At 39.8% G+C, this 26,389-nt stretch overlaps 1 protein-coding gene across 2 annotated transcripts in view; it reads left to right on the top strand.

Moving 5' to 3' along the window:
* Window positions 1-26,389, top strand: part of FILIP1 (filamin A interacting protein 1) — a 235,642-nt gene that overhangs the window by 155,620 nt on the left and 53,633 nt on the right. For both annotated transcript variants that reach the window (XM_063724869.1, XM_024248040.3), the window contains exons 3-4: window positions 12,345-12,518; window positions 21,546-21,724. In XM_063724869.1, the coding sequence (XP_063580939.1) occupies window positions 12,345-12,518; window positions 21,546-21,724 (353 nt within the window). The remainder of the gene's footprint in view (window positions 1-12,344; window positions 12,519-21,545; window positions 21,725-26,389) is intronic.

The raw sequence follows: 26,389 nt of genomic DNA, 5'->3' as shown, positions 1-26,389 counted from the left end.
GTGGGTCTGATGGCTGCCCCTGTAAGTGCACAGCGAACACAGTTGTGTGTGCCCCAAATACTCTCTCTTCTGTTTATGCCAGTTGTTGTCTACTTGGAGGCTGCTCAGGCTGATGTCTACACTGAGATCATGATGTAAGCTATAGACAGGGCTACTCTTCCCCACCTTCCCCGCTTACTGCTGAAGCTGTGATGCTTTGAATTCTAATTTACCAATTCCTCTAGTACTTACTTGGGTCTTTCACGGCAATCCCTCACCCCAGGACTCAGGCAAGGGCCGATGGGGGTGGGCTACATGGGAGACTGAGTGACAGACACTGTGCTGCACTCAGACTCACCCTTCCCCTCTGACCCTGCTCTATTGTCCTTCAACCAAAACTGTGCCCTTCCTCCCTGGGGATGATTTTTTTCCCAGGAAGAGCCTCATGCAAATAGCTGTGTGGCAAGGCCACCCGCCAGTCAGTCCTCTGGATGGAATTACATAGCTCGAGGATTTCCCCTCGAGCTGCAAAAATAACTTCTAGAAATAACTGAAAAGGAGGCAATCACAGGAAATTAAGAAAGAGGTGAAGAAAATTTAACTTAATAAACAGAGTTGTACCAGAGATGCTTGATTTGTCCTGGGTCTCATCTAGCTGGTTTGTGTTGAGGGGATTACATTTACTAAGGTGGATAAACAACCACTGTGAGAAAATGTCATCTAGTTGTACCTTAGCAATGACTTCTCCCATGTTCTAAAAAATTCAGCTTCTCACTGGCCCAGCACGGTAACTCGCGCCTGTGATTCCAGCACCCTGGGAGGTGGAGGCGGGTAGATCACCTGAGGTCAGGAGTTCGAGACCAGCCTGGCCAACAATGGTGAAACCCTGTCTCTACTAAAAATACAAAAATTAGTCTGGTGTGGTGGCACGCGCCTGTAGTCCCAGCTACTCAGGAGGCTGAGGCAGGAGAATTGCTTGAACCTGGGAGGTGGAGATTGCAGTGAGCTGAGATGGCGCCACTGTACTCCAGCCTGGGCGACAGAGCAAGACTCTGTCTCAAAAAAAAAAAAGAATTCAGCTTCTCACCTGGTTCACAGAAAGCTGGACCCTATCTGCTGATTATGCATACAGGTGGGCAGTTTAAGGGCTCTGCCTAAGGTCTTTATTAGCATAGAACTGAGAGCTTGCAGTCTTTTGGAATTTAAGAAATTATACACTGTAGGATGATAGCACTGCATGGGGGAACCTGTGACCTTATCTAATTTTTAATCCAGGACACTGCAGCTGTCACACTATTAATATCCCAATGTGTGTAAAATAGAAAAAAGAAGAAAACCACATAATAAAAATGCATTCAAATCCATGGATGACAATGACATTCAGATGACTAATCACAGGAAAATATGACTACACTTTTATAATTTATTACATGGAATTTTAGTTTTTTGTTTTGTTTTGTTTTGAGATGGGGGTCTCAGTCTGTTGCCCCAGCTGGAGTGCAGTGATGTGATCTACCTCCTGGACTCAAGTGATCCTCCCTTCTCAGCCTCCCAGGTAGCTGGGAATACAGGCACAGGCCACCACACCTGGCTAATTTTTGCATTTTTTATAGAGACAGGGTTTTGCCATGTTGCCCATGCTGGTCTTGAACTCCTGGGCTCAAGAAATCCACCAGCCTCAGCTTCCTACAGTGCTGGGATTATAGGCCTGAGCCACTGCACCCAGCTTGAAATTTTAGTTTTTTTCAAAAACATAATCTCTAGATAGAAAATTGGGGAAGATTTTAATTTTCTTTTCTTAGTTGATTTTTTTAGGCAGGTGAACGTATACTTAAATTTTTAAAAATTGTTGGCCAGGCGTGGTGGCTCATGCCTGTAACCCTACCACTTTGGGAGGCTGAGATGGGAGGATTGCATGAGGCCAGGAGCTCAAGACCAGGTTAGACAACATGGCAAGGCTCCATCTCAAATAAATAAATAAATAAATAAATAAATAAATAAAAATAAAATTGTGGTAAAATGTATGTAATATAAAATTGACCATTTTAACCATCTTTAAGTGTACAGTTCAATGGCATTAAGTATATTCACCTTGTTGTGCAATTATCACCACCATCCATTTCCAGAATTATTTTCATCTTCTAAACTAGAAACTACTAATTAAAAAATAGCATCCCTTTCCCCTTTGCTCTCTGCTCTGGCAATCACCCAGTGTTCCACTTTCTCTCTCTATGATTTGAGTACTCTTAAGTACCTATAAGTGGAATCATACAGCATTTGTCCTTTTGTAACTGACTTGTTATACTTAGCATAACATCTTCAAGGTTCACCAATCTTACGGCACATGTCAAAATTTCCTTCCTTTTTAAGGCTGAATAATATTCCATTGTATGTATGTACCATATTTAGTTTGTCCATTTATCAGTCAATGGACACTTGGGTTCTTATTTTTGACTATTGTGAATAATATTACTATGAACATGAGTGTTCAAATATTGTTTGAATCTCTGCTTTCAATTCTTTTGGGATCATATGGTAATCTATTTTTAATTTTTGAGGAACTGACATACTATTTTCCATAGCAGCTGCACCATTTTACTTTTCTACCACTAGTGCACCAGGGTTTCAATTTTTCTGTACCCTCACCAACTCTTTCCTTCCTTCCTTCTTTCTTTCTTTCTTTCTTTCTTTCTTTCTTTCCTTTCTTGATAGCCATCCTATCGGGTGTAAAGTAGTATCTCATTATAGTTTTGATTTGTGTTTCCCTAATGACTTGTGATATTGAGTATATTTTCACGTGCTTTTTGGCCACTTGTATATCTTCTTTGGAGAAATGTCTATTTGAGTCCTTTGCCCATTAAATTTTTTTTTCTTTTTTGCCATAAGAGTTCTTCAATATTCTAGATATGGATATTAATTCTTTTTTTTTTGTTTGAGACAGAGTTTCGCTCTTGTTGCCCAGGCTGGAGTGCAATGGCACGATCTCAGCTCATCGCAACCTCCACCTCCCAAGTTCAAGCAATTCTCCTGCCTCAGCCTCTCTAGTAGCTGGGATTACAGGCATGCACCATCACGTCCAGCTAATTTTGTATTTTTAGTAGAGACAGGATTTCTCCATGTTGGTCAGGCTGGTCTCAAACTCCCGACCTCACCTCAGGTGATCCACCCACCTTGGCCTCCCCAAGTGCCGGGATTACAGGCATGAGCCACTGCACCCAGCCTCTGGATATTAATTCTTATTGCACATACGATATGAAGATATTTTCTCCCATTTTATGGGTTGCTTTCCACACTGTTGATTGTGTTCTCTGATGCAAGGAAGTTTTTAAATTGAACATAGTCCAGTGTATATGTTTTTCTTTTGTTGCCTGTGCTTTGGTATCATATCCAAGAAATAAGTGCTATATCCAATATCATGGAACTTTTCTCCTGTGCTATTTCTAAGAGTTTTATAGTTTTAGCTCTTACATTTTTATTAATTTTGAGTTACTTTTTGTATATGCTGCAAGGAAGGGTTCCAACTTAATTCTTCTGCATGTGGATACCCTGTTTTCCCAACATTTGTTGAAAACACTCTCCTTTCCCCATTGAATGATCTTGTACTCTTGTAGAAAATCATTTGTCTATATATGCAAAAATTTATTTGTGGGCTCTCTATTCCATTCCATTGATCATATGTCTGTCTTTATGACAGTACCACACTGTTTTGATTAGTGTAAGTTTGTAGTAAGTTTTGAAATCAGGAATTGTGAGACCTCCAACTTTGTTATTTTTCAAGATTATTTCAGCTATTCATGGTCCCTTGAGATTCCATATGAATTTATGGATTTTTTTCTATTTCTGCAAAGTCATAATTGGGATTTCGAGGATTTTACATTTTAAAACTCAAGCTATCATGGTGGTGGCAAAGCAAGTTTTAACATAAGAAATTGTGTCTGTTTCTGATATTTTAATAACAGATTTCTTTTGGTAGATATTCAGTCAGAAGTGCTACTCTTTTATGAACAAGGTCTATATAGGCTTTTAGGCTACTATTGACCATGTGGTTGTGGAGAATAATTTCTCCAAAGAGAACAAAAGTCACATTTTTAGCCCCAGTGGCCCTTTAACCTAACCATGTCTGAATGTTCTTGTACATAGTTGTATTATAAATCTTGTTAACTTTGATTTCTAAAATTCGGTGGAAAAAATGGGTTTAATTTCTATAGTAACAGCTAATAACATTATTCATTACATAGCTTTTTTTCTTTCAATCTGTTTATAATATTAGTATTTATCTAACTTGGGTAAATAGTATAATTCAATTTGTATGAGATTTAAAGATAGTCCATTTCCTGTTGCAACATTCTGGTGGAATGTACTACTTTTCCTTATTCAGTTTACATATTTACTTTTTGGAATCAACTTAAAAAGAAGAAAGTGGGCTGGGAATAGTGGCTCATGCCTGTAATCCCAGCACTTTGGGGGGCTGAGGTGGGCAGATTGCTTGAGGTCAGGAGTTTGAGATCAGCCTGGCCAACATGGTGAAACCCTGTCTCTACTAAAAATACAAAAATTAGCCCGGGGTGGTGGCAGGCGCCTGTAATCCCAGCTACTCGGGAGGCTGAGGCAGGAGAATCGCTTGAACCTGGGAGGTGGAGGTTGCAGTGAGCTGAGATCATGCCGCTGCATTCCAGCCTGGGTGACAAGAGCAAAACTCTGTCTCAAAAAAAAAAAAAAAGAAGAAGAGACTCCCAAATTACAGACAAATATATCAGATGAAAGAGTAAAGAGGTTGACAAAATGTAATTGTTTAGATCTTTTGAACAAGGCTAAGTAGTTAAGGTTGTTCTGAGATTTTCAGTGCCAGTTTATGCCTCTCTGACTTTCACATCACTTAATTTTTCTTTTCTTTATTTCAGCAAATATTTACAGAGTGCCTACCATGCATCAGGCACTCTTTTAGGTGCTGTAGACACAGTCTCCCAAGGCAGTCACAGTCCTCACAGCAGCTCACAGCCTCAGGAGGAAATAGACAAGTAAATTAATAAATTACCATATGTAAGTAGATACAGAATGGTTGAGTGGAAAAGCAGAATGGGAAAGCAATCACAGAATGGGCATGTTACTGATCTTCCAGGGCTGTCTTTTCTAGGGCTCCTTGACTCACTGCAGCAATGGGGTTATATTTAAGAAGTTAAATAATACAAAGAAGCGATAGTGCTTGGGAACTGTGTCATTCTTCCATAAGCACAGAAATGGATTTGTCCTTTCCTCAAAATGGATCCATCATTTAAAGTCAACAGCTTTTGGCAGGAATGCCTTGTTTAAAGTGTGCGGCGTCATTAGGTAAGGTCAGGCTTCTCAGACTTCCCACTGGCTATGCTTCCTCTCAGCCAAGTGAGTGGATCATCATGCTGGGGTCATGGTTACATCATCTAAGAGTCTGTCCCAAGCTGCCTGGCTGAAGCAAATGCTTTTTTATGTCTTTTGTTTTGTTCTGAACACTCAGGTGAATATTTAAATTGTATGAATATTCTGAGTTTTAAACTACTTATCACCCACCCCAAGTCTTTCAGTAATCTTAGTGCTAAAAGAAGATGCACCATGTTTATCTCCAAGCGCCAAGGCTCGTGGGCATTCCATCCCCATTTTAGAAGTGTGGAAGTAGCTATGTCATAGGAGCATAAGAACTAAGTATTCTTTCTTACTCATTATGTTTTTTTCTTTCAAAGATAGAAAAGACACACAAGTTTAAAATACAGTTAAATTGTCATCAGACATAATAATTAGTAATGGCATTGTACCTTTAAAAAAAGCTAAGTTTTGGAAACATGATCAATGAAATTCAGTTCCTGAGCATAATAAGCCCATTTATGGCTGCCTTGCTAGACACAGGAATATTATGGAATATCCAGTCTCTTTCTGACTGGTGTTTGTCATAGGGTGACCAACTTGTCCTGGTTTGCCTGGGACTGTCCTGGTTTGCAAAAGGCCAGCTTCACAGGACTCAGTTTCCCTTAGTCTCACAAAATCTGGGACATTTGGTCACCCTCATTTGCCCGAAACTGGCAAACACTTCCAGCAGTCTTCAGGGATCCTCCTCATTTAGGCTGCTGGCTGGAAATGACCATGATTCTTTGGTGCAGAAAGGTCAGGGACTAATAACACAGGGAGAATAGTAAGAAACCTCTGAGGCAACCAAGTCCCTGGGAATCAAACAACCCTGCCAAGAATCTTGAGCTAACACAGCAAGAGTTTTAAGTATTTTTGATGCTGAATTTGTCATCTGTCCTAGAGCAGTGATTTCCAAGTGCAGCTGTGCTTTAGAATCACCTACAGAGATATTTCAAAACACGGTTCCTGGCCTGCCCCAACAGACTGGCTGACTTAGAATTTCTGTGCCTTTAACACAGCAGATGAATGATGTTTCCAGCACGCAAATCTGACCATCACTGTCCTGCTGCTCAAAAATTCCAAAGTCTCTTGCTCTTCTGTGACAAAATCCAAACTCATTGTATGGCTTAGAAAGTTTTTCATGAGTTTATTACTCCAGTCTCATATTGCACCATCCCATGCATTTAAATCTGTTTGGCCTTTGTATAGTCTTGCCTGGGCCTAGAGTACTCTCACCTTACGTCTTCTTTCTGTGGCTCAAGTATTCATTATGAGATTTCAGGTCCTTAATCCAGGAAGCCTCTTCTGTTAGCTCAGATCCAAGTTAAGTGTTCTTCTAGATGACGTCCTTAGCCCCAAGTATTTCCTCCACCTAAGGCTTACTATGTCATATTGTAAACACCTCTCAATTGTTTGTTTATATCTCTCCAGACTTGAATTCCCGAGGATGCAGTTATTTCTCCAATACTGAATACAATGCATTGCACAAAGTAAATGTCTGCAAATATTTATTGAAGGAGTGATTGGATTTGGCCCTCTTTTGAACCTGTGCTACTCCTGCTTTCCCAGCAAAGCACAGACTCACTCCATTGACTTTATATGATGAATCGCACACTCACCTGTGGGCCCTAGGCCTCGCAGAGCAGCTGTTTGCTGCCCCCACATGTTTTGAATCAGCTTCTTATCCAGCCAGCTGAGAAGCCCCTTATTCCACCTGGTGCAGTTTCAGTTGTGGGGTATTTATGGAACATCCTTGTTCTTGGCCTCCCTACGCCTCCACTGGCACAAAGAACTATGTCTGATGGAAGAGAATGGTGTGACAGCTGTGTCTGTTTCTCTACTCTAATCTCATATTTGTTCTCTATCATCAGGAGTAAATAAGTTGAACATAGAGTTGTCTTCAAAGCATTCTTCTCTGGGTCATTTTACATGTATTTAAATATAGTGGTCTATTTTGCAGCTTCCCCACATCCTAGGATTTTAACAACTTGTTTTGGGTAAATTTCTATGTGAAAATATTAATGCTCAAGAACAGAAGCTTTCTTACATTTTGAACTTTATTCTTTTATAGAAAAATTAGCAAGTTTCTCAAAAATGGAGATGTAAAGTTGTTTTATCCCCAAAATATAGGATCTTTTTTAACATAAATTGAATCATTCATTTGAAATAGTAAAATAAATTTGTGATCACATAGTCGTCTTCATTAATATATTGATTAAATAGATACCACAATATTATTGATTTGCTATTTTATTATTATCTCTATGATTCTTTTGAGACAGAGTCTCCCTCTGTCGCCGAGGTTGGAGTGCAGTTGCGCAATCTCGGCTCACTGTGACTCATTGTGACCTCTGCCTCCTGGGTTCAAGCGATTCTCTTGCCTCAGCCTCCCAAGTAGCTGGGACTACAGGCGCACGCCACAACGCCTGGCTAATTTTTGTATTTTTGGTAGAGATAGGGTTTCACTATGTTGGCCAGGCTGGTCTTGAACTCCTGACTTCAGGTGATCCACCTGCCTCGGCCTCCCAAAGTGCTGGGATTACAGATGTGAGCCACCACACCCAGCCTCTTTCCATGATTATTACTATACAATTAAAGAGCCTTTAGTAAGTTTACAGTGAATAGTGTGGTTGTAAATAAATGCACTGTATTATATCACCATAGCCTCTTTTTCTTCAGTAATTAGTATCTAGGATAATTAAACTAAGATGAAATATATAGTATATGTAGCATATCACAATTAATACAGTTCAAGCAAAAGTGTATTTCGGGGGAGGAAAGGAATAGGTGTTTGATATCAGTTGGAACACAAGAAGCTGTCTTCTGAGAGAATTAGGAAGTTTGGGGTCAAGATGATCAATACCAATAATATTTGCGTATTTTTAAACTGAATAGCTTAAGTGATTAAACTGAAATAGATACCTGCTTACAGTTTCAAAAGTACTTTATTTGCATTATCTTGTTAGAGCCTAACACAGTCCCTATAATGTATATGGGTTGTGTCCCCACTTTACAGGCAAGGAAACAGTCAGGGAGATTAAATAACTTTTGGAGAGACTGCTCTGATTTTGAAATTCCTTTTTGAAAAAAATATTCCTAAGAGTAAACTGTGAAATATCTAGACAGTTTTAACAATATCGGTTTTACATGTTATATTTGGTTAGGGAAAAATATATCTTATAAAATTCCTTTTCTACCCATGCAGCAAAAAGTTATTTAAACATGGAGACCTAACAGAAACCATAGTAAATCATTGCTATTGTCTCAGCACCTACTTTATGCCAAGTTTTATGTTAGGCATCTTATATATTTACATCTGATTTTAAACTAACAACAAGTGTATAAGAAAGTTATTATGATCCAACTTCATAAATGATAAATTAGGTCAAAGCAATGTTAGCAGCTTGCACAAATCACACAGCTTAGCTGAGACTGGAAACTATTTCTGTGTCTCTTCAAAGCTGGACACATTCTACTATATCATGACATAAATTTTATTCCTATATTTTAATTAAAATTTGTATTTGCTTGATAACTTTAAGATTTATTTTTTTTATGCTCAAGCCATGTAAACTTGTGCAAACCAGCAGTACAACTGATGCTCTCAAGATTACTTGATACAGTTTACATTTGAGAGCCACTTTCTGATTACCTTTATCCATAACTAAGGACAAACAGTTTTTCAGAATGTCATTTGTGGAAAGACCATATGGAAATAGTTCTGCTGTGATTCCTTCAGCTGTCTAGTTAGAATGTGACTAAATCATAATAAATATTAGGTGGGAAAACCTATAATCCTTATACTACCCTGCTTTCAGTACACTTACCCAGCTCAGTGGCTGTTTTACCTCTGGCTTTACTGGTGTGTTTGAAATAATTCTGAAAGAAATCAAGACAATGCCAAAAAGAGGGCATAGAATAATCCTTGAGCAATTTTTGTTTTACACCCTTCTTTGTGTTAAATCCTAGAGATACTGTGCATAGGATTGTCTATAGTCAGAATGAAAGTGGCTTTCTCAGCATTGGGTGCATAAAAAAGACAGAACTTTCTATGAAATTATTTGCCTTTGTTTTATTTATGGGGAATAAGGAATGATGAAGTATTTCTTTTTTCTTTATGAAGGTACTACTTTGTTTCTCTTTGTAAAACTAGTTACATATTTACTGTAGAAAATTTAGAAAATACATACCTGTACAAACAAAAAAAAGAGGTTAAAAACAGTCCTTAGGCCGGGTGCAGTGGCTCACGCCTGTAATCCCAGCACTTTGGGAGGCCGAGGCAGGCAGATCACCTGAGGTCAGGAGTTCGAGACCAGCCTGGCCAACGTGGCGAAACCCTGTCTCTACTAAAAATACAAAAATTAGCCAGGCGAGGCGGCATGTGCCTGTAGTCCCAGATACTCAGGAGGCTGAGGCAGGAGAATCACTTGAACCCGGGAGGTGGAGGTTGCAGTGAGCCAAGATCACGGCACTGCACTCCAGCCTGGTTGACAGACTGAGACTCTGTCTCAAAAACAAAAACAAAAACAAAAAACAGAAAAACAAAACAAACAAACAAAAAAACCAGCCCTTAATATTACTACCCTGTCTTCTAAGCCCTTTTCTTTTAGTCTTTCAGAAATTTTGTAATCAGTATCTCAATTTATAGTACAAACAACAGTACATTCTTTTTAATTTTTTATATTAAATTTTTTTATTTATTTATTTTTTCAAAGGACAGTACATTCTATGTCTGCTCTATAAGACTTCATATTTCACATGTTAGAAAAATGAGCTTTATAAAATGGCCTTTACTTCATCTGATTTAAAGATGAGAAAGAGACAGTAGTTTGTTATCAAGAACTTCCAACTTGCCAACCTTCTATCATCGCAATTTTTTCACTTTAAATGTGATTCTAAATTTTCCTTTCCTGTCATTACATAAGTCACTAAATTCACAGTATGGTGTTTCTTCTTTAAAGACGAGTTTGTCTCTTTCAGATTTGGTCAAAGCAAAAAACTGATCTCGGGTGTGAGGATGACTTAAAGGAGAAAGGTGATGACACCTTTTTAAGATCGGAAAAAGGAAATGCACTTCCACCAAAGTAAGAAAGTTTACTTTGGATGATGCCAAGGATTTGTATTCAATTTAGTTGCTATGTCTCGTAATCTATTAGTGTGGCACAGTACTCTCAACCTTGGAATCACCTGGGAGCCTTAAAAAGTGTTGATGTGTAGGTCCTTCTCCAAAAGATTAGAATGTAATTGGTCAGGAATGGCCTGGGCCTTGGGATTTTTTAGAGTTCCTCAAGTGACTTCAGCACAGTCAGCATTGTGAATCATTATTTTAGAATATGCTTTATATATTCACCTATGTCAGATGAACATAGGAGCACTTTCTGCCTGAAGACCAATAGCAGTCTACATAACTTGAGGCTCCTTCAGTACAGATTGGGAGTTATGCCTTGTGCAGTGGTGCCTGGCAGAGAGGATGAATGGGCTAAAATACAGCCTGCTCTTCACTCATCAGGTAAGCTGCTCTCTGACTCAGGGCTGTGTCTCCTGGATAAAGTGGGCACCTTTTTCTGATGAGCACAGTGTACAGGCTAACTTGACCCTGCGTCTGTGCTTATCTTCTTTCAACCTGCATGGAGACACATTGCCTTTCCGTTAAACTACTTCCTGACTTCAACATTCTCACCAACATTCTAAACCACTGGGTTCTTCAAAATTCATATTTTCCATTTTTGTCTTGAAGTGAGCATATGTATATGTGGCAGAGACATTTCAAATCTGCAAATTCCAGTTCATTGATATCTCAGTAATGAATTATTCTGTAGCCATATGGAATTAGATTAATTTGGAGACCGAAAAAGCAACAAAAGTGAGAAACCTCAAGAAAGACAAACTTTATAATGGTTGTATCGTGAATACTCATAGTTGACTAGTTAGCTCTCTTCTTTAGAATATCATAATAATGAACCAGGTTTATAATTTCAGTCCCACAGTTAGCATCAATATAGGAGAAAACTCTATTCCATTGTCATAGGCTGAAACTTTGTTCCCAACCAGCTTTTTCTTTAGTATAAGTTGGAATGAAGTCAGGGCACTTCTTACCCATCACCATTACTGGAAAAATAGCTCCAAGTGTGTCCCCATATGGAAATACATTCAGCAAATGTCAGCTCCATCATAACTAGAAAGATCATCGCTACTAACCAGTGCAAAACATAAACAGGTGTATTTGCATTATGTGATGGGAACCACAGACAGTATGATATAAAGCCTACAATCGTGGTTTTCTTGAAAGCTTCAGCAATACGTTGTGCTAAGAAACAAACAAACAAAACTCTGACCTACCAAGCTGACTTGTCTAACTGACAGTCTGGATGTTAAAGGGGTGAAATTTCACCTTTATTGTGAATACATTAGATACATTAGATTTGAAAAGGACAGCCAAGCATCGTGTGAGTTCTCAACCATGTGTTTCTGTGGAAAATGAATCACCTAATGAGAAACAGGAAATCACCAATAAAGGCTGTTTGTTAATTACACATGAAGTTATAACTAGAATGGAGGCAGCAGGGTTTTATTTTAAACCAGATTTGAATACTACATTGAGAACATCAATAGAAAACTAGAAGATTTTAGACTGTCATTGACCTCATGTGCACTGAAACAGGTTAAGTATGCCAGGACCAGCCCTGCTTGCCTCCCTCCCCCACCCCATCCCAAATTATTGCTACTTAGATAAAGCAATTTTTATGTAGTTAATATTAGCACAAATCCTTTTTTCTGCTTGCCTGCTTCCTAGCAACCTGAAGCAGAGTATCTGCTTGCCAATCTGCTTTTGGTTAAACAAAAAAAAAAATTAGAGCAGAATACCCAGTGAATTTGCCAATAGCCCTGACAAGATGGGGATGTATTCAATAAGCTCTCTGTTGATTTTTTGAGCCCAGTATGCGATTTACATTGTCAGTCGTCTGATCTTGCTGCACTTTCTATTACAGGCTAGAGAAGATGTGATCCACATGCTGAAGACAGAGAAAACCAAGCCTGAGGTTCTGGAGGCTCATTACGGGTCTGCGGAGCCAGAGAAAGTGCTGCGGGTCCTGCACCGAGATGCCATTCTTGCCCAGGAGGAATCCATAGGAGAAGATGTCTATGAGAAACCGATTTCAGAGGTAAAAATATGACACCAACAAGTCCCCTGGTTGGGAACCTCAGGGAGATATCTTCACATTCTTCCATTTACATGCTTTAACATTTTCTTTCAAAGGCAAAATTTTGATGATACACTAATATACAATTAAAGTGTAATTAAATAAGTCAAGGGTTATAGTGGATAAGCTTCAATGTTAAGAATTGTAGAAGCTTTTCTTTAAACATACCAAAGCCTGAAATATATTTTTCCATGTGGTTCTGATAGTTACATGCTCTTGCAGTATATTATTCTTTTACTTACCTAAGAAATGATATGTGTAAAAATAAGTACTTACCAGTTTTAACATTGAGCTGTCAGGATTCTTACAAAATTGGTAACCTAAAATTAAATTGATCTTATCACTGATATGGTTATAAAGACACTTTTTTGAATTTTATAAACTCTTTCATAATGAAAATGATCTAATGTGAGTGGCTAAAATACAGTGATAGAGGCAAAATCCTAATGAAATGCTTAGGGCAATTATTTGAGATGAAAGGAATTCTACTAGGGCTATGACTATTATTATCAATTACTCATAGTACCACATTTTAAAAATACTTTCACATTGTAGTAGAAGTTCGAGCCAGATTACGATGCCAGTTTTTCACATTGACCCTTCAGACTTTATATAAAAAAAATTACAGATGTGAAATTAGTGTCATGAATGAAAAAAGAGAACAGAAATTAAAAGTCTGAAATAACTTACTATACGTTTAACATGTAATTTATGTCAAGCCTTTGGAGCAGCGCAGTTTGATAACTCTGAGAGATAGGATCTGCTTTAGACAGCATTCACAACAGATTGATAGTCCCATAGTTTTCAAATTACTGCAGCAAGAATAGACTGGAGCTCTATTCTCATCTTTTCCTGAAGAGTTAAGAGATGATTATAAGATAGGATGCAGTCAACAGGCTGGATCTACTTTCACGTCTGAGACTTACCACTGCTAGCTGTGTATGGCTATAGGCAGATTATGTAAGCTCTTTAAGCCTCAGTTTCCTCATCTGTGGGGTATGAGGAACCACAGTGTCCACCTCATAGAACTGCTGTGAGGATTTAATAAAGCAATGCCTATAAAACTCTTAACATAGTCTCTGGCATATTCTAAGTACTCAGCAAGTATTAGTCATTAGTATTTGCTGGGATTCAAAAATGATAACTGCTCATACCCTTAATTGGTTTGAAACTTGGAGAGATTTGAGGAGTAAAAGACACAGAGGTCAAAAACATGTATTTGTTTAATATGATAATAGTAATAACTTGGGTTAGAGAACTCAGCTTGGATAAATGGTCTCATTTGGGCTTCTGAAGTATTTTCTTCCAAGGCTAGAGCTTGGGATGACACTCCCCACCCTCACCACCAAGGGAGAGGTGGGTCTGCAGAGCATACACACTTACCCAGGATTACTGCCTCCAATCCACTGGCTTCTATGGGCTGAACACAGAGAGGGGAGTTTCTGACCTACCTTTAGAAAGTAGGCCTGACCTAAATATTCCTAACTCAGGGACAGAGGATCAGAACAGAAAACACTCACCCTGTGAGTTGTCCTTCTGGAACTGGCAAAGCTGGGCATATTTCATGGTTCCTTTCTCCTCTTAACAATCTGAAGAGTCATTTCCCTTTTGGGGAGAAGTGAGTGAGAAGGCAGAGAGAGAGGGCAGAAAATACTTTTCCTGATACTGCCAAAATGAAGTCCATTTTGTGAGAGAAATAGAATGATAGAAGGAGAAAAGATTGCCTTCCACCACTTCCACATTTTGGGTCTGTTAACCCTTTTAAATTAACAGTCAAGTTCTTGTTATCTAGGAGCAGAATCCTGCTTCCAAATTCACAAGGCAGGAACCGTGATACATCAGTGTTCCATTAGCCTCCTGGGATCACGAGCAGGTAGTCTAGCTCTTGTTTCCTAGAAGCAATGTTATACCTTAAGCCAAAAATCACTGATCATTCTTATTTCCATACCATATTAGGACCAGCGAGGGTATCCAGTAGAACTCACCAGCGGTTAAACAATGAACCCAATACAGTGGACCTATTTCCCTTGCCAAATATCTGGGGAAGAATTAAATGGCAAATATTAAATCTCTCTGCCCTTCTTTGTAAATTAAAGTCTGGAATATCAAAGTTCATAATTCTTAAGTAAAATTCCAAAAACATTGAAGGTTTTCATTTCTTTCCTTCCTAATTTTGTATTCTGCTTAGCCTAAGCCAGTGGGATCTCAATTGATTGTCTGGGTAGAGTTTGTTTTTGTTTTCTCCTTTAGTAAAAAAATCTGGACTCACTGGCATTTTCAAAGTTGTATTAATATATCCGGAAGTCCCTAGAGTCTACTTTTTTCTGAAGGATCTAAAGAATTATTAGGACACATGCAATTATCACAGTACAACTTCACACTCATAAATTTAAAAAATACAAGAGAGTCTCTAGCACTAAGATACATTTTTCTCAAGCAAAATTATATTCCTTGACCTTAGGACTCAGTATAAAGAAGGTCCATGTTACTCCTACCAGAGACTGAAGCAGAGATTTTGGGCATGTCTGAGGGAAGGAAGGTAGATAGAGAAAATCTTCAGCTATAGCAGGGTTCTGGTAATTCTGCTCTTACCAGAGCCTGTTGTCATCAGCAGCTTAATAATTATGGGAAATGGCAAGCTCGAGGTTGGGTGGAGCCTGTCTGCAGGTATTGTCTTTGCCCTCAGTGAGTGGCATTCAAAACTTTCCTGTCTTTTTGTAAAGTCTAGGGATTTGCAGTGGTGACCTCTTCAGTGCCTAGGTCTCATTTTAGGTACTCAATTTTCCCACCTGAGTATTTAAGACCTCTTTGATCTTTTTCTTTTTTCAGGCCCTGTTCCCAGGCCTAGGAAGCCCATCGCTTTAGAGGGTCAGCCTTCTGAAGCCTGTGTAATTTGAGGCCCAGAAGGGATCAGACCTTACTCTTCCTCAGAACTTAGCCTCCCCTCATGTTTGAACTTTCAATCCTTGAGTAACTTGTCTGACTCAAGGCAACAAAAATCTTTTCTTCTGCCACAACTTTTTCTGTTGTGAGAGAGGAAGGCTCAGCTGAGTTGTTGCTTCAGCATTTTAGTCATTTTCTTCAAGTGCTCCCAGACATTTGTTTTTCTAATATTGCCTTCCATATTCTTCATTATGTGGACTCCCTCAATGAGAGATGTGAAATCAAGGAATTCCGAGTCTGCCAAGAGTATTCTTTGTTAAACCTAAATCTTATCTATTTTCATGTTCTTGAGTTGGATAATCTTCATTAAAGGGCCTTTTTCCATTAACCACACCCACATTTGGACTTATCTGATGCTGTCCTGCCTAAATCTCCTTGTCTTTGTCTCATCTTTCCTTCAAACACTACATCCCAACATTTCTTGAGTATGTTCACTCAGGGCCCGTGTAATATTGGCAATTTCACTGGGCGCGGTGGCTCATGCCTGTAATCCCAGCACTTTGGGAGGCCGAGGCGGGCAGATCACTTGAGGTCAGGAGTTTAAGACCAGCCTGACCAACATAATGAAACCCCATCTCTACTAAAAATACAAAACTTAGCCAGGTGTGGTGGCGGGTGCCTGTAATCCCAGCTACTCCGGAGGCTGAGGCACGAGAATTGCTTGAACCTGGGAGGCCTCAGCAGTTGCAGTGAGCCGAGATGGCACCACTGCACTCTGGCTTAGGCAACAGAGCAAGACTCTTTCTCAAAAATAAATAAGGGCTGGGCGCGGTGGCTCATGCCTGTAATCCCAGCACTTTGGTGGATCACGAGGTCAGGAGATCGAGACCATCCTGGCTAACACGGTGAAACCCCATCTCTACTAAAAATACAAAAAATTAGCTGGGAGTGGTGGTGTACGCCTGTGGTCCCAGCTACTTGGGAGGCTGAGGCAGGAGAATGGTGTGAACCTGGGAGGCAGAGGTTGCAGTGAGCCGAGATCGTGCCACTGCACTCCAGCCTGGGCGACAGAGCGAGACTCTGTCTCAAAAAATAAATAAATAAATAAATAAATAAATAAATAAAAATAAATAAATGTTGGCAATTCCGTCTACAACAACTGAGACACTGAAATTCACCAAATAATGCTTCAGATGTCTTACCCTGATCTTCCCAGATTTCGATTCTTAAATCTGGTCATATTTTATATAACCACTTTGAATAGATGTTGCAGTCTTCAAGGGGAAGGGCCCCCAGTTGAGCTCATGAAAGACTCTCAGACCATTTACAGTGTCCTCCTCAATCCCTTCCTGGATCCTAATGCCTTCTTTGTGAGGAAAGTCACACTGCTCTGTCCTCTGGGCTCTCCTGTCTCTATCTTCTCTGGACACGCATTCTGATTCAACAATGTCTGAAATACCTTCCATTTTAATATCCCTATTTTTAAGAGTACTTAGATCCATTTCTCCTTTGTGTAAATCTAGTTTGGTCTTTAAGACCTCATATTTGCTTTTAAGTAGACTTCTCTTTTCCGCAATTCCTTAATACTTCTCCAGTTAGCCCTTTGCAGGTAACAGAGCTAAAAACACTTCTTGAATCATGCCTTTTTTATCTAAAACATACTGAAATTTCTCCTCAAGTTATTGTACTTCTCCACTAACTTTATTCATTAGAATAAGACTTCCAGGTACACTCTTTCCTTAGTAAATTTTTGGCATTTGGTGTTATGATTATCTCATTCAATTTTCCTTCCACTTCGTCCAAGTAGAATCTATATTTCCAAAGCAATAGGTACCCATTCTACTTTCACTGGTCATTTAATAAAACCCATTCCTCTACACTAAGCCACAGCTTGGATCCTGAAAACCAAAAGCCATGTACATATAGTATCTATGATTAATGAATCTACAGAATCTATAATTATGGGATATAGTCTTCAGAGCCTCTGGACAAGCCACATAGAGCCAAGAAAACAGGCTACCTCTGTTCTCTCTTAGGAGACTGATGTAGTTCCAAACAAAATAACAAGAAACAGCATCTGGTACAGCTGATCTTTTGCTACCTTTGTTATTCTTACATCCAAAACTTAAAATTGACACCTAAAACCTCACACACTAATGTGTGTTATAGCAGAAGAATTTACAGCCTCTACATTCTAAAGTCTGGATCTGCAGCTCTGCCTAAGAAACACACTACATACACCAATGCCTCAGTAACTTATGCATTAAGAGATGAAAAGACTGCTTTCCAGATAATGTAATTACTGTTGTGGTCAAGCTGTGCTAGTGTTGGTGAGGTGAATATTACCCACAAAGACTTCAGCCACCTACTCCAGTGGCTTAGTCCAGAACTGTAGCTATTGCAAACAACCAGTCTCAAAAGCCTACAAGGATAGAGGTAAAAAGGCTAAGGCCTACCCTCTGTCTAGGCGGCCCCAGAACACTTGATACTTCCATGTGCTGTTTTTTTCTCCAGATGTCCATGTAATGACTATCTCTTTACATTTCCCAGTCAAACATCCGATTAGTAATGCTGCCACCTTCCTCTCCAGAATTCCTTACACGGATTGAGAGATACTGCAGAAGAGTTTGAGCCCTGAGATCACAATGTATCACTGTATGACAGGCAGAGTAAAAAATAAGAAATGAAAGGGCTGGGCTGCACACATCCAGTTCCCTATTCCAAACACAACTTTCAAATAAGTCACCTCTCCTTCCTTTTGGAGGAGTTGGGTAGGGCCTGAAGAAACAGGGAAAATACTGATCTTCAAATAGTTTCCAAAAGATGGAGAGTCCTATTTTATGATAAAGCAGGAAGACTGAAAAAGGGGGGAAAGTTGCTTTTTCTACATTTTTGATGATGATGATGTTTCAGCAATGCTTGACACGTTCTCTAAAATATGTTGAAAATCACACTTGTAGAAATTTGGAAAGTTTTTGGGGAGAATATTTTGTAATAGGGAATGGAGCTATTACAATGGGAAAACCTCATGTATAGACTGTCCCTTTAAGACTACAAAAATTGACCGGCCGCGGTGGCTCATGCCTGTAATCCCAGCACTTTGGGAGGCAGAGGTGGGTGACCTGAGGTCAGGAGTTCAAGACCAGCCCGGCCAACATGGTGAAACCCCGTCTCTACTAAAAATACAAAAACTAGCTGGGTGTGGTGGCAGGAGCCTGTAATCTCAGCTACTCGGGAGGCTGAGGCAGGAGAATTGCTTGAACCCAGGAGGTGGAGGTTGCAGTGAGCCGAGATCATGCCATTGCACTCCAGCCTGTGCAACAAGAGCAAAACTTCATCTCAAAAAAAAAAAAAGACTACAAAAAATTATTAGAAGATGTAAAAATACAATTAGCAATTCCTGATGATCACAGATATTATCAGCCACCCATTAACGTGGGCTTCTCCACCACTCTGTATCTGGTCACCTACTCCTAAACAAGGGAAGTGGAGATCTGGGAAGAAGATAATGTGAGCAGCTGTCTTTTATTTTGGGCCCCAGGAATGATTCACTCACAATGAACATATCATACAATTATAGAGAGAGCTTCAAATCCTCCTTATAACTGAAGAGCAAACAGAAACTAAAGGGGAATAGCTCTGATGCTGAGACTCTGTGGAGTTACCCCGTGGGGTTTCAGAAAGTTGGTTGTGAGATTGAGAACTGATTTTAAATATGTCTATTTCAACTAGAACAGTGGTTCTCAATTGGGGTGGTGGTGGATTTTTCCCTCCAGGGAACATTTGGCAATGTCAGGATGGTTTGATTGTCACACAGGAGGTGGTGCTTACTGGCATCTAGTGGACAGAGGCCAGGGATGCTGCTAAACATCCTCCAGCTCACAGCACCCCGAAATAAAGATGTATCTGGCCTCAGCAGTACCAAAGTTGCGGAACACTGAATTAGAATTCAAAGGGGAAAATAGGATAGTCAGTAGGATAGGGAAATATCAAGATTGTAAGATTTGGTCCAATTTAACAAACACTTACTGAACATCAACTTTGTACCAGGGCCTGTGCTCAACACCAGGGACTAAAAAGGTGATCAAGGCATGATCTCTTTAAAATCATATAACCTGGCCAGGCCAGGTGCGGTGGCTCATGCCTGTAATCCCAGCACTTTGGGAGGCCAAGGTGGGCGGATCACCTGAGGTCAGGAGTTTGAGACCAGCCTGGCCAACATGGTAAAAACTCATCTCTACTAAAAATACAAAAATTAGCTGGACGTGGTGACTTGTGCCCTGTAATTCCAGCTACTTGGGAGGCTGATGCAGGAGAATCGCTTGAACCCAGGAGGTGGAGGTTGCAGTGAGCTGAGAGGTCGTGGTCGTTCCACTGCACTCCAGCCTGGGCAACAGAGTGAGACTTGGTCTCAAAAAAAAAAAAATCTTATAACCTGACCAGAGAAAGAGGCACAAAGACCTGGCAATAATATTTACAGATTTTTTATTCTTTTGTTTTGTTTTGTTTTGGTTTTGGTTTTTGAGATGGAGTCTTGCTTTGTTGCCCAGGCTGGAGTGCAGTGGTGTGATCTCAGCTTACTACAACCTCTGCCTCCCGGGTTCAAGCGATTTTTCTGCCTTGGCCTCCCAAGTAGCTGGGATTACAGGCGTCTGCCAACACGCCTGGCTAATTTTTGTATTTTTAGTAGAGACAGGGTTTCACCATGTTGGTCAGGCTGGTCTCGAACTCCTAACCTCAAGCAATCCACCCGCCTTCGCCTCCCAAAGTGCTGAGATTATGGACATGAGCCTTTGCGCCCGGCCTCTGTAATAACATTTGGTAAGAACTCTTTTAGAGATATGTACTGTCTATAAGTTCTGAAATCCTCCCTATATTTAGTCCTCTTGAAAAAAAGAGGACTTTGGATCCTACATATACTTTTCCTAGAAATGCATATAGCTGCAAGCTTTAAAAACAGATTGTGATGAAAATTACTTTCCAGGGGAGAAGTCTGGTGCATGTACATGCTGAGATCTTAATTTTTCTATTAGGAAGGGTGTTATCCTCTTTCTGAGTATAGAGCTTTGTGATATCTCATTAAAACCGTGAAAGAGTTGTTTTCCTGCAAGTTTAGGAACCCAAATGACCAATAAACAAATGAAAAAGTGTTTGAACTTTATCAGGTAAGTGAGCATTAAAATCACATTGAGCGAACACTACACACCCACCAAAATGGTTAAAAGGTTTTTTTTTGTTTTTTTTGTTTTTTTTGTTTTTGAGATGGAGTCTCCCTCTGTTGCCCAGGCTGGAGTGCAGTGGTGAGATCTTGGCTCACTGCAACTTCTGCCTCTAGGGATCAAGCGACTCTCCTGCCTCAGCCTCCCGAGTAGCTGGGATTACAGGCATGTGCCACCACACCCAGCTAATTTTTGTATTTTTAGTAGAGACAGGGTTTCACCATGTTGGTCAGGCTGGTCTCGAACTCCTGACCTCATGATCTGCCTGCCTCAGCCTCCCCATGTGCTGGGATTACAGGCATGAGCCACCATGCCCAGCTAAAAGTTTTAAAAATACTAAATGTTGACAAGGATGTAGAACAATCAAAACTCCTAAACACTGGTTGTAGGAGCGTAAATTGGTACAGCTTCTTTGGAAAATTGCTTAGCATATCTAATAAAGCTACATATACACATATCCTATGACCCATATTTCACTCATAGGTATACACCTGACACATATGCTATATGTTTACTAAAGGACATGTATTAGAGTATTCAGAACAGCATTATTTGTAATAGACCCAAGCTGGAAACTACCCAAATGGTCATCAACAGTAGAATGGATAACATTGTGGTATATCCCACCCCCCCAAAAAAGGAAAAAAGTTTAGGAACCATATATATGTTTACAAAAAAGCCAGAAAGCCAGAAGTTACTGCAGCATTATTATGATTGGTTTATACAGCCAATCGGCATAAAGGAACTGATACAATGGGGGAAATGGTGGTGAATACCAGACTCACTGTTCTCGCTTTCAGGTAATAAGTCACTAGACCCATGTCTATTTAGGGTCGTATGCAAATGCAAGAAAATATTAAGCTCCTTCCCATGTTTGCTTATTCAGCTGGACAGACTTGAGGAAAAACAGAAAGAAACCTACCGGCGCATGCTAGAACAGCTGTTGCTGGCCGAGAAGTGTCATAGGCGCACCGTATACGAGTTAGAGAACGAGAAGCATAAACACACTGACTACATGAACAAGAGCGACGACTTCACCAACCTGCTGGAGCAGGAGCGGGAGAGGTAATGTGCACACACACCACCAGTCACATCTGGATGCCCATAACCCTTTCATGTCTGCCCCTCCCTTCAGGGATCAGTCTTTCAAGCAGGGGCACCGTGGACAGGTGCCCAGGGTCTAAAGCCAATTTTTGAATGGGTGGTAACCATAGAGAATGATACAGAATTTTACCTGAGATTATTACATGAATGTTTTGGGGGTTGCGTATAGGTAGGGCGTCACATTCCCAACAAGGATGTTAAAAGCCATGAAACTGTAAAGCTGGAAAGAAACTCAAGGACTTTATTTTTTTATTTTTTAAATCTTTTTTTTTAATTTTTTATTTATTTTTTATTATACTTTAAGTTCTAGGGTACATGTGCACAACGTGCAGGTTTGTTACAGATGTATACATGTGCCATGTTGGTGTGCTACACCCGTTAACTCGTCATTTACATTAGGTATATCTCCTAATACTATCCCTCCCCCCTCCCCCCACCCCACGACAGGCCCCGGTGTGTGATATTCCCCACCCTGTGTAAGTTTAATAATTTGCCTTCCTGAAAAGCAGATTTCCACTCCAAAGAGAAAAGCTAGATTGCTTCAAATAGAAAGCAATTTGTAGAAAGACTTTTCAAATGTAGGTGCTTCATTGATAAGTTTATGATCAATGAAGCACTTACATTTAAATGTAAACTACATTTAAATATAAACTTTATATTTAAACTTGATCAACGAAGCACCTACATTTAAATGTAAACTACATTTAAATATAAACTTGATCAATGAAGCACCTACATTTGAAAAGTCTTTCTACAAATTGCTTTCTATTTGAAGTAATCTAGTTTTTCTCTTTGGGCTGGAAATCTGCTTTTCAGGAAGGCAAATTATTAAACTTAACAATTATAAATGAATCCTATTCATTTTTAATACCAGTGTAGAAAATATTAGTATTTGGCTGTGTATAAATCACTTAATGACTAGAACTACCTGCTGAACTTTCTAAGGGCTGCATAACTTTTAAAACTTGGGGTAAAAAAACAAACCAAACCAACTGAAGACTGACACATTGAGCCTTGATGTTTATTCTTGTAGGTATTTATTTAGTCTTCTAAGACCAGGGATTGCCACAATTGAAGCAGGGACCCCAAATTAAAAAATTTTATAATACATTCTTCTTTACCATCCATTTTTTTTTCCAGTATCTTTTAAATTATTATCTCCCTTCTCTTCCCTAGGTTGAATGCTTATGTCTGTGAATTCCACAGACTTTGAAACCAGTGATATTGAATCCCCATGCTTTGAGTTACCAAGCATGTCTGCTTTTGTGTTTAGAGCTTGCAAATTGAGAACCACTAGCGAACAGCTTTACCTAGCCCGGCTTTATTATCTATTTAGTTACAAAAAAGAGATCTAGTTTTCCCAGATTAGTGTATATACGAGAAGAAGCTATCACAATTACACAGTAAATAAAAGCATAAAATAGAACAGGCTTGGCTTAAACATTTTTTAAAAAAATTATTGGTAATGTTTATTTATTATTGGATTTGGTACATCCCTTGCGGAAGGAGAAATGGAAAAGTGAACAATGGCTAAACTGTTGTGTACTATATCCCAGACTTATGGTTTCTCATGTTTGTCTTAAGTTCCTGTTAAGCTAAGGTTAACTAGCTTCATGTTTGAACACATAGACTAACTGATTCGACATCCTGGAGTAACCAGTGAAAATAAATCCCACCTCCTCAATCTCTGAGAACTTTCCAACCTCAAGCTGCAGATACTGCAAACAAGGTTCTAAGGAGAGTATAAATTACATATACAGTCATGTGTCACTTAATGAAGGGGATGCATTCTGAGAAATCCATCATTAGGTGATTTCATCATTATGTGAACATCATAGAGTATGCTTACACAAACTTAGATGTATAGCCAACTGCACACCTAGGCTATATGGCACATCCTGTTACTCTTAGGCTACAAACCTGTACAGCATGTTACTCTACTGAATTCTGCAGGCAACTATAACACAATCGTAAGTATTTGTGTATCTAAACATATCAAATGTAAAGTAAAAATATGGTATTATAATCTTATGGGATACAATGGGGAAAATGGCCGTGAATACCAGACTCACTGTTCTCCCTTTAAGGTAGTAAGTCACTAGACCCATGTCAACAAATTATTTAGAGTCCTATGCAAATGAAATAAAATATGAAGTGTATAATGAATATTAATGGTAATGAATATAAAAGTACTCTGTGGTGGCCGCGTGTGGCTCGCACCTGTAATCCCAGCACTTTGGGAGGCCGAGGCAGACAGATCACCTGGGGTCAGGAGTTTGAGAGCAGCCTGGCCAACATGGTGAAACCTGTCTCTACTAAAAATACAAAAATTAGCCAGGCATGTTGGTGTTCACCTGTAATCCCAGCTACTCAGCCTGATGCAGGAGAATTGCTTGAACCTGGGAGGCAGAGGTTGCAGTGAGCCAAGATGGCGTCATTGTACTCCAGCCTGGGCAACAAGAGCGAAACTCTGTCTCAAAAAAAAAAAAAAAGTACTCTCTGAACTATCATGCTCTCTTGTGCTGCCTCAGGCACACCACCATCATATATGCAGTCCCTTGTTGACAGAAGTGTCGTTATGTGGCACAAGACTATCTACAACAATCATCTGGTTAGGTGTCCTGTGGTGGAAATGTGGTCAGGTAAAAAAGTTGCAACTTGATATTGACTTTTTAGAATATCGAAAATCAAATAATTCTGAGAGCACCTGTGTGAATTATTTTTCATTACCTTGTAAATTATTTGATTTAGAACCAGATATCTGTCTTTTCTTTAGCTTCCCACCTAAGCTAAATGCCTGAGGTAGTATAAGTTCACTTACGGAGTCGTTGGTTTAATAAAAGTGTGTAGACGGAGTGACCATACTTATTCAGGCTGTTTATTTTTCTTTGTTTTTTGTTTTCCTAATTTTTATATTCTGTGAGAGTAATTGAAATAATCAGATAGAGAGCATGATAGTTCACAGAGTATTTTTATATTCAGGATCCACTAAGCCTATGCAGGATGTGTTTATTTACTACCTTCATGTTGGTCAACTCTAGACTAAGAATTTTAATCCCCTCTCTCATAGAAGTTGTTTAATTTTATTAAAACAATTACAACAGCCTCTCCTGAGCAAAATGCTATGTAGAAAATTTTAAAAGTAAAAAAAAAAAAATCTTTAAAAAAATTACCCTAACATGCTTTTGATACTTTCATCAGCACCACTGGGATATGTCACCAAACTTTCACGTTTTAGATAAGAATTCACTAAGAGACCTTTGACTCTCACTAATTTTCACACCACTTTATGTTTTAAAATAATTTTTTATGGAATCAGTTATACTTTAGTGCTTAAATCTTTTTTTTTTTTTTTTTCTGTCAACGTTTTATCTCAGCTCAACACTCTGACTGACCACCAGTGCACACGCCGTGGGCACTCTCTGACAGACACTTTATTCTAAATTAAACATCCCTAGTAGGACCTGATTGATAAGTTGGCGTCTCTGAATTTCTCTGCGATCTCAGGCGTCCGCCGTGACTTGCTTGCCGAGTTCCCGGGGCAGCGAAGTTTTTGGGATTTTTCAAAGGTCAAGCCTGGGATTCCTGCTACCCTTTGGAAACTGCCCTGCTAAATCTGCTTTGGGTTAAATCCTCTTTTTGAAGTAAGCGGTCATAATTAGATCTACTTATGAGAGCTGGCAGGAGGCTGACCCCGAGGCTTTCTTTCCCGCGGGCCAAGTTGCCGGGGAGCCCCTCCCCAGCGGGGACCACGGACCACGGACCTTGGCCGGGTCGCTGCATCCCTGGGGCTCTGCCAGAGAGCCTCTCCAGGAGGCTCCCGCCGAGGAGCAACGCGGCCGCAGCACCTGCAGGGGAAGCTGGACTGCTGCTAATAAGGAAACGGCATTTTTGAGAACAAGTGGGAGTCCTCGTGTCCTATAGACTGTTCCAAGTCCTTTATTTGCTTTTTGTTTTGCACTCCCTTCCCCTTTTCCCGAAAAGTCTCCGTGAGCAAAAAGCACAGCCAAGAACTTTGCTTCGGGAACGCTTCCCTTTGTTTCTACTGTGAACATGAGTAAGGGAAGAAAGTGAAGTTTGAGATAAGCTTGAGTGGTTTTCTTCTTATAATCACTCACTCAGCTTCTCCCGCCGGTGGTGAGACTCTGCAGGCTGTCTCCATTCCAGGCGGCTTATTGATTTGGAGGTGGAGGGGTGAGGTTGGGGGCGGGGCAGAGCAGGGACTCTCCGGGCACCAGAAGCATTTCAGCTCCATTCTCCACATTTGTCCTACTCTGTAAGGGTTTCTCACCTCTTCCAGAAAAATGGTTAAAGATAACAAAAAGGAACCCAGGCTCACAGGATCAGTAGTAGCTGTTGATAAGCCATCCAGATTCAGATGTTTGATGTTGTTTGAATCTGAGGCTCTGAATATTGCAAAAGATTTTGAGATCAGCCCTTTCAAATCCCTCATTCTACAGGTGAAGACATTGAGGCCTAGAACAATTATGTAACTCAACCAAGATCACACAGTGCAGGCCACTACTCTAGCACTTTTGGGCAAGTGAATACTTTGTGCAAATAGTTTACGTTTCATTTTTGTGTGTAGGTTCCCCACCCCTACCCTCTTAGATCCAAACTATGACA

The sequence above is a fragment of the Pongo abelii genome, chromosome 5 (assembly GCF_028885655.2).
Source record: "Pongo abelii isolate AG06213 chromosome 5, NHGRI_mPonAbe1-v2.0_pri, whole genome shotgun sequence".
Lineage (NCBI taxonomy): Eukaryota > Metazoa > Chordata > Mammalia > Primates > Hominidae > Pongo > Pongo abelii.
This window is presented reverse-complemented; position numbering and strand designations above follow the sequence as displayed.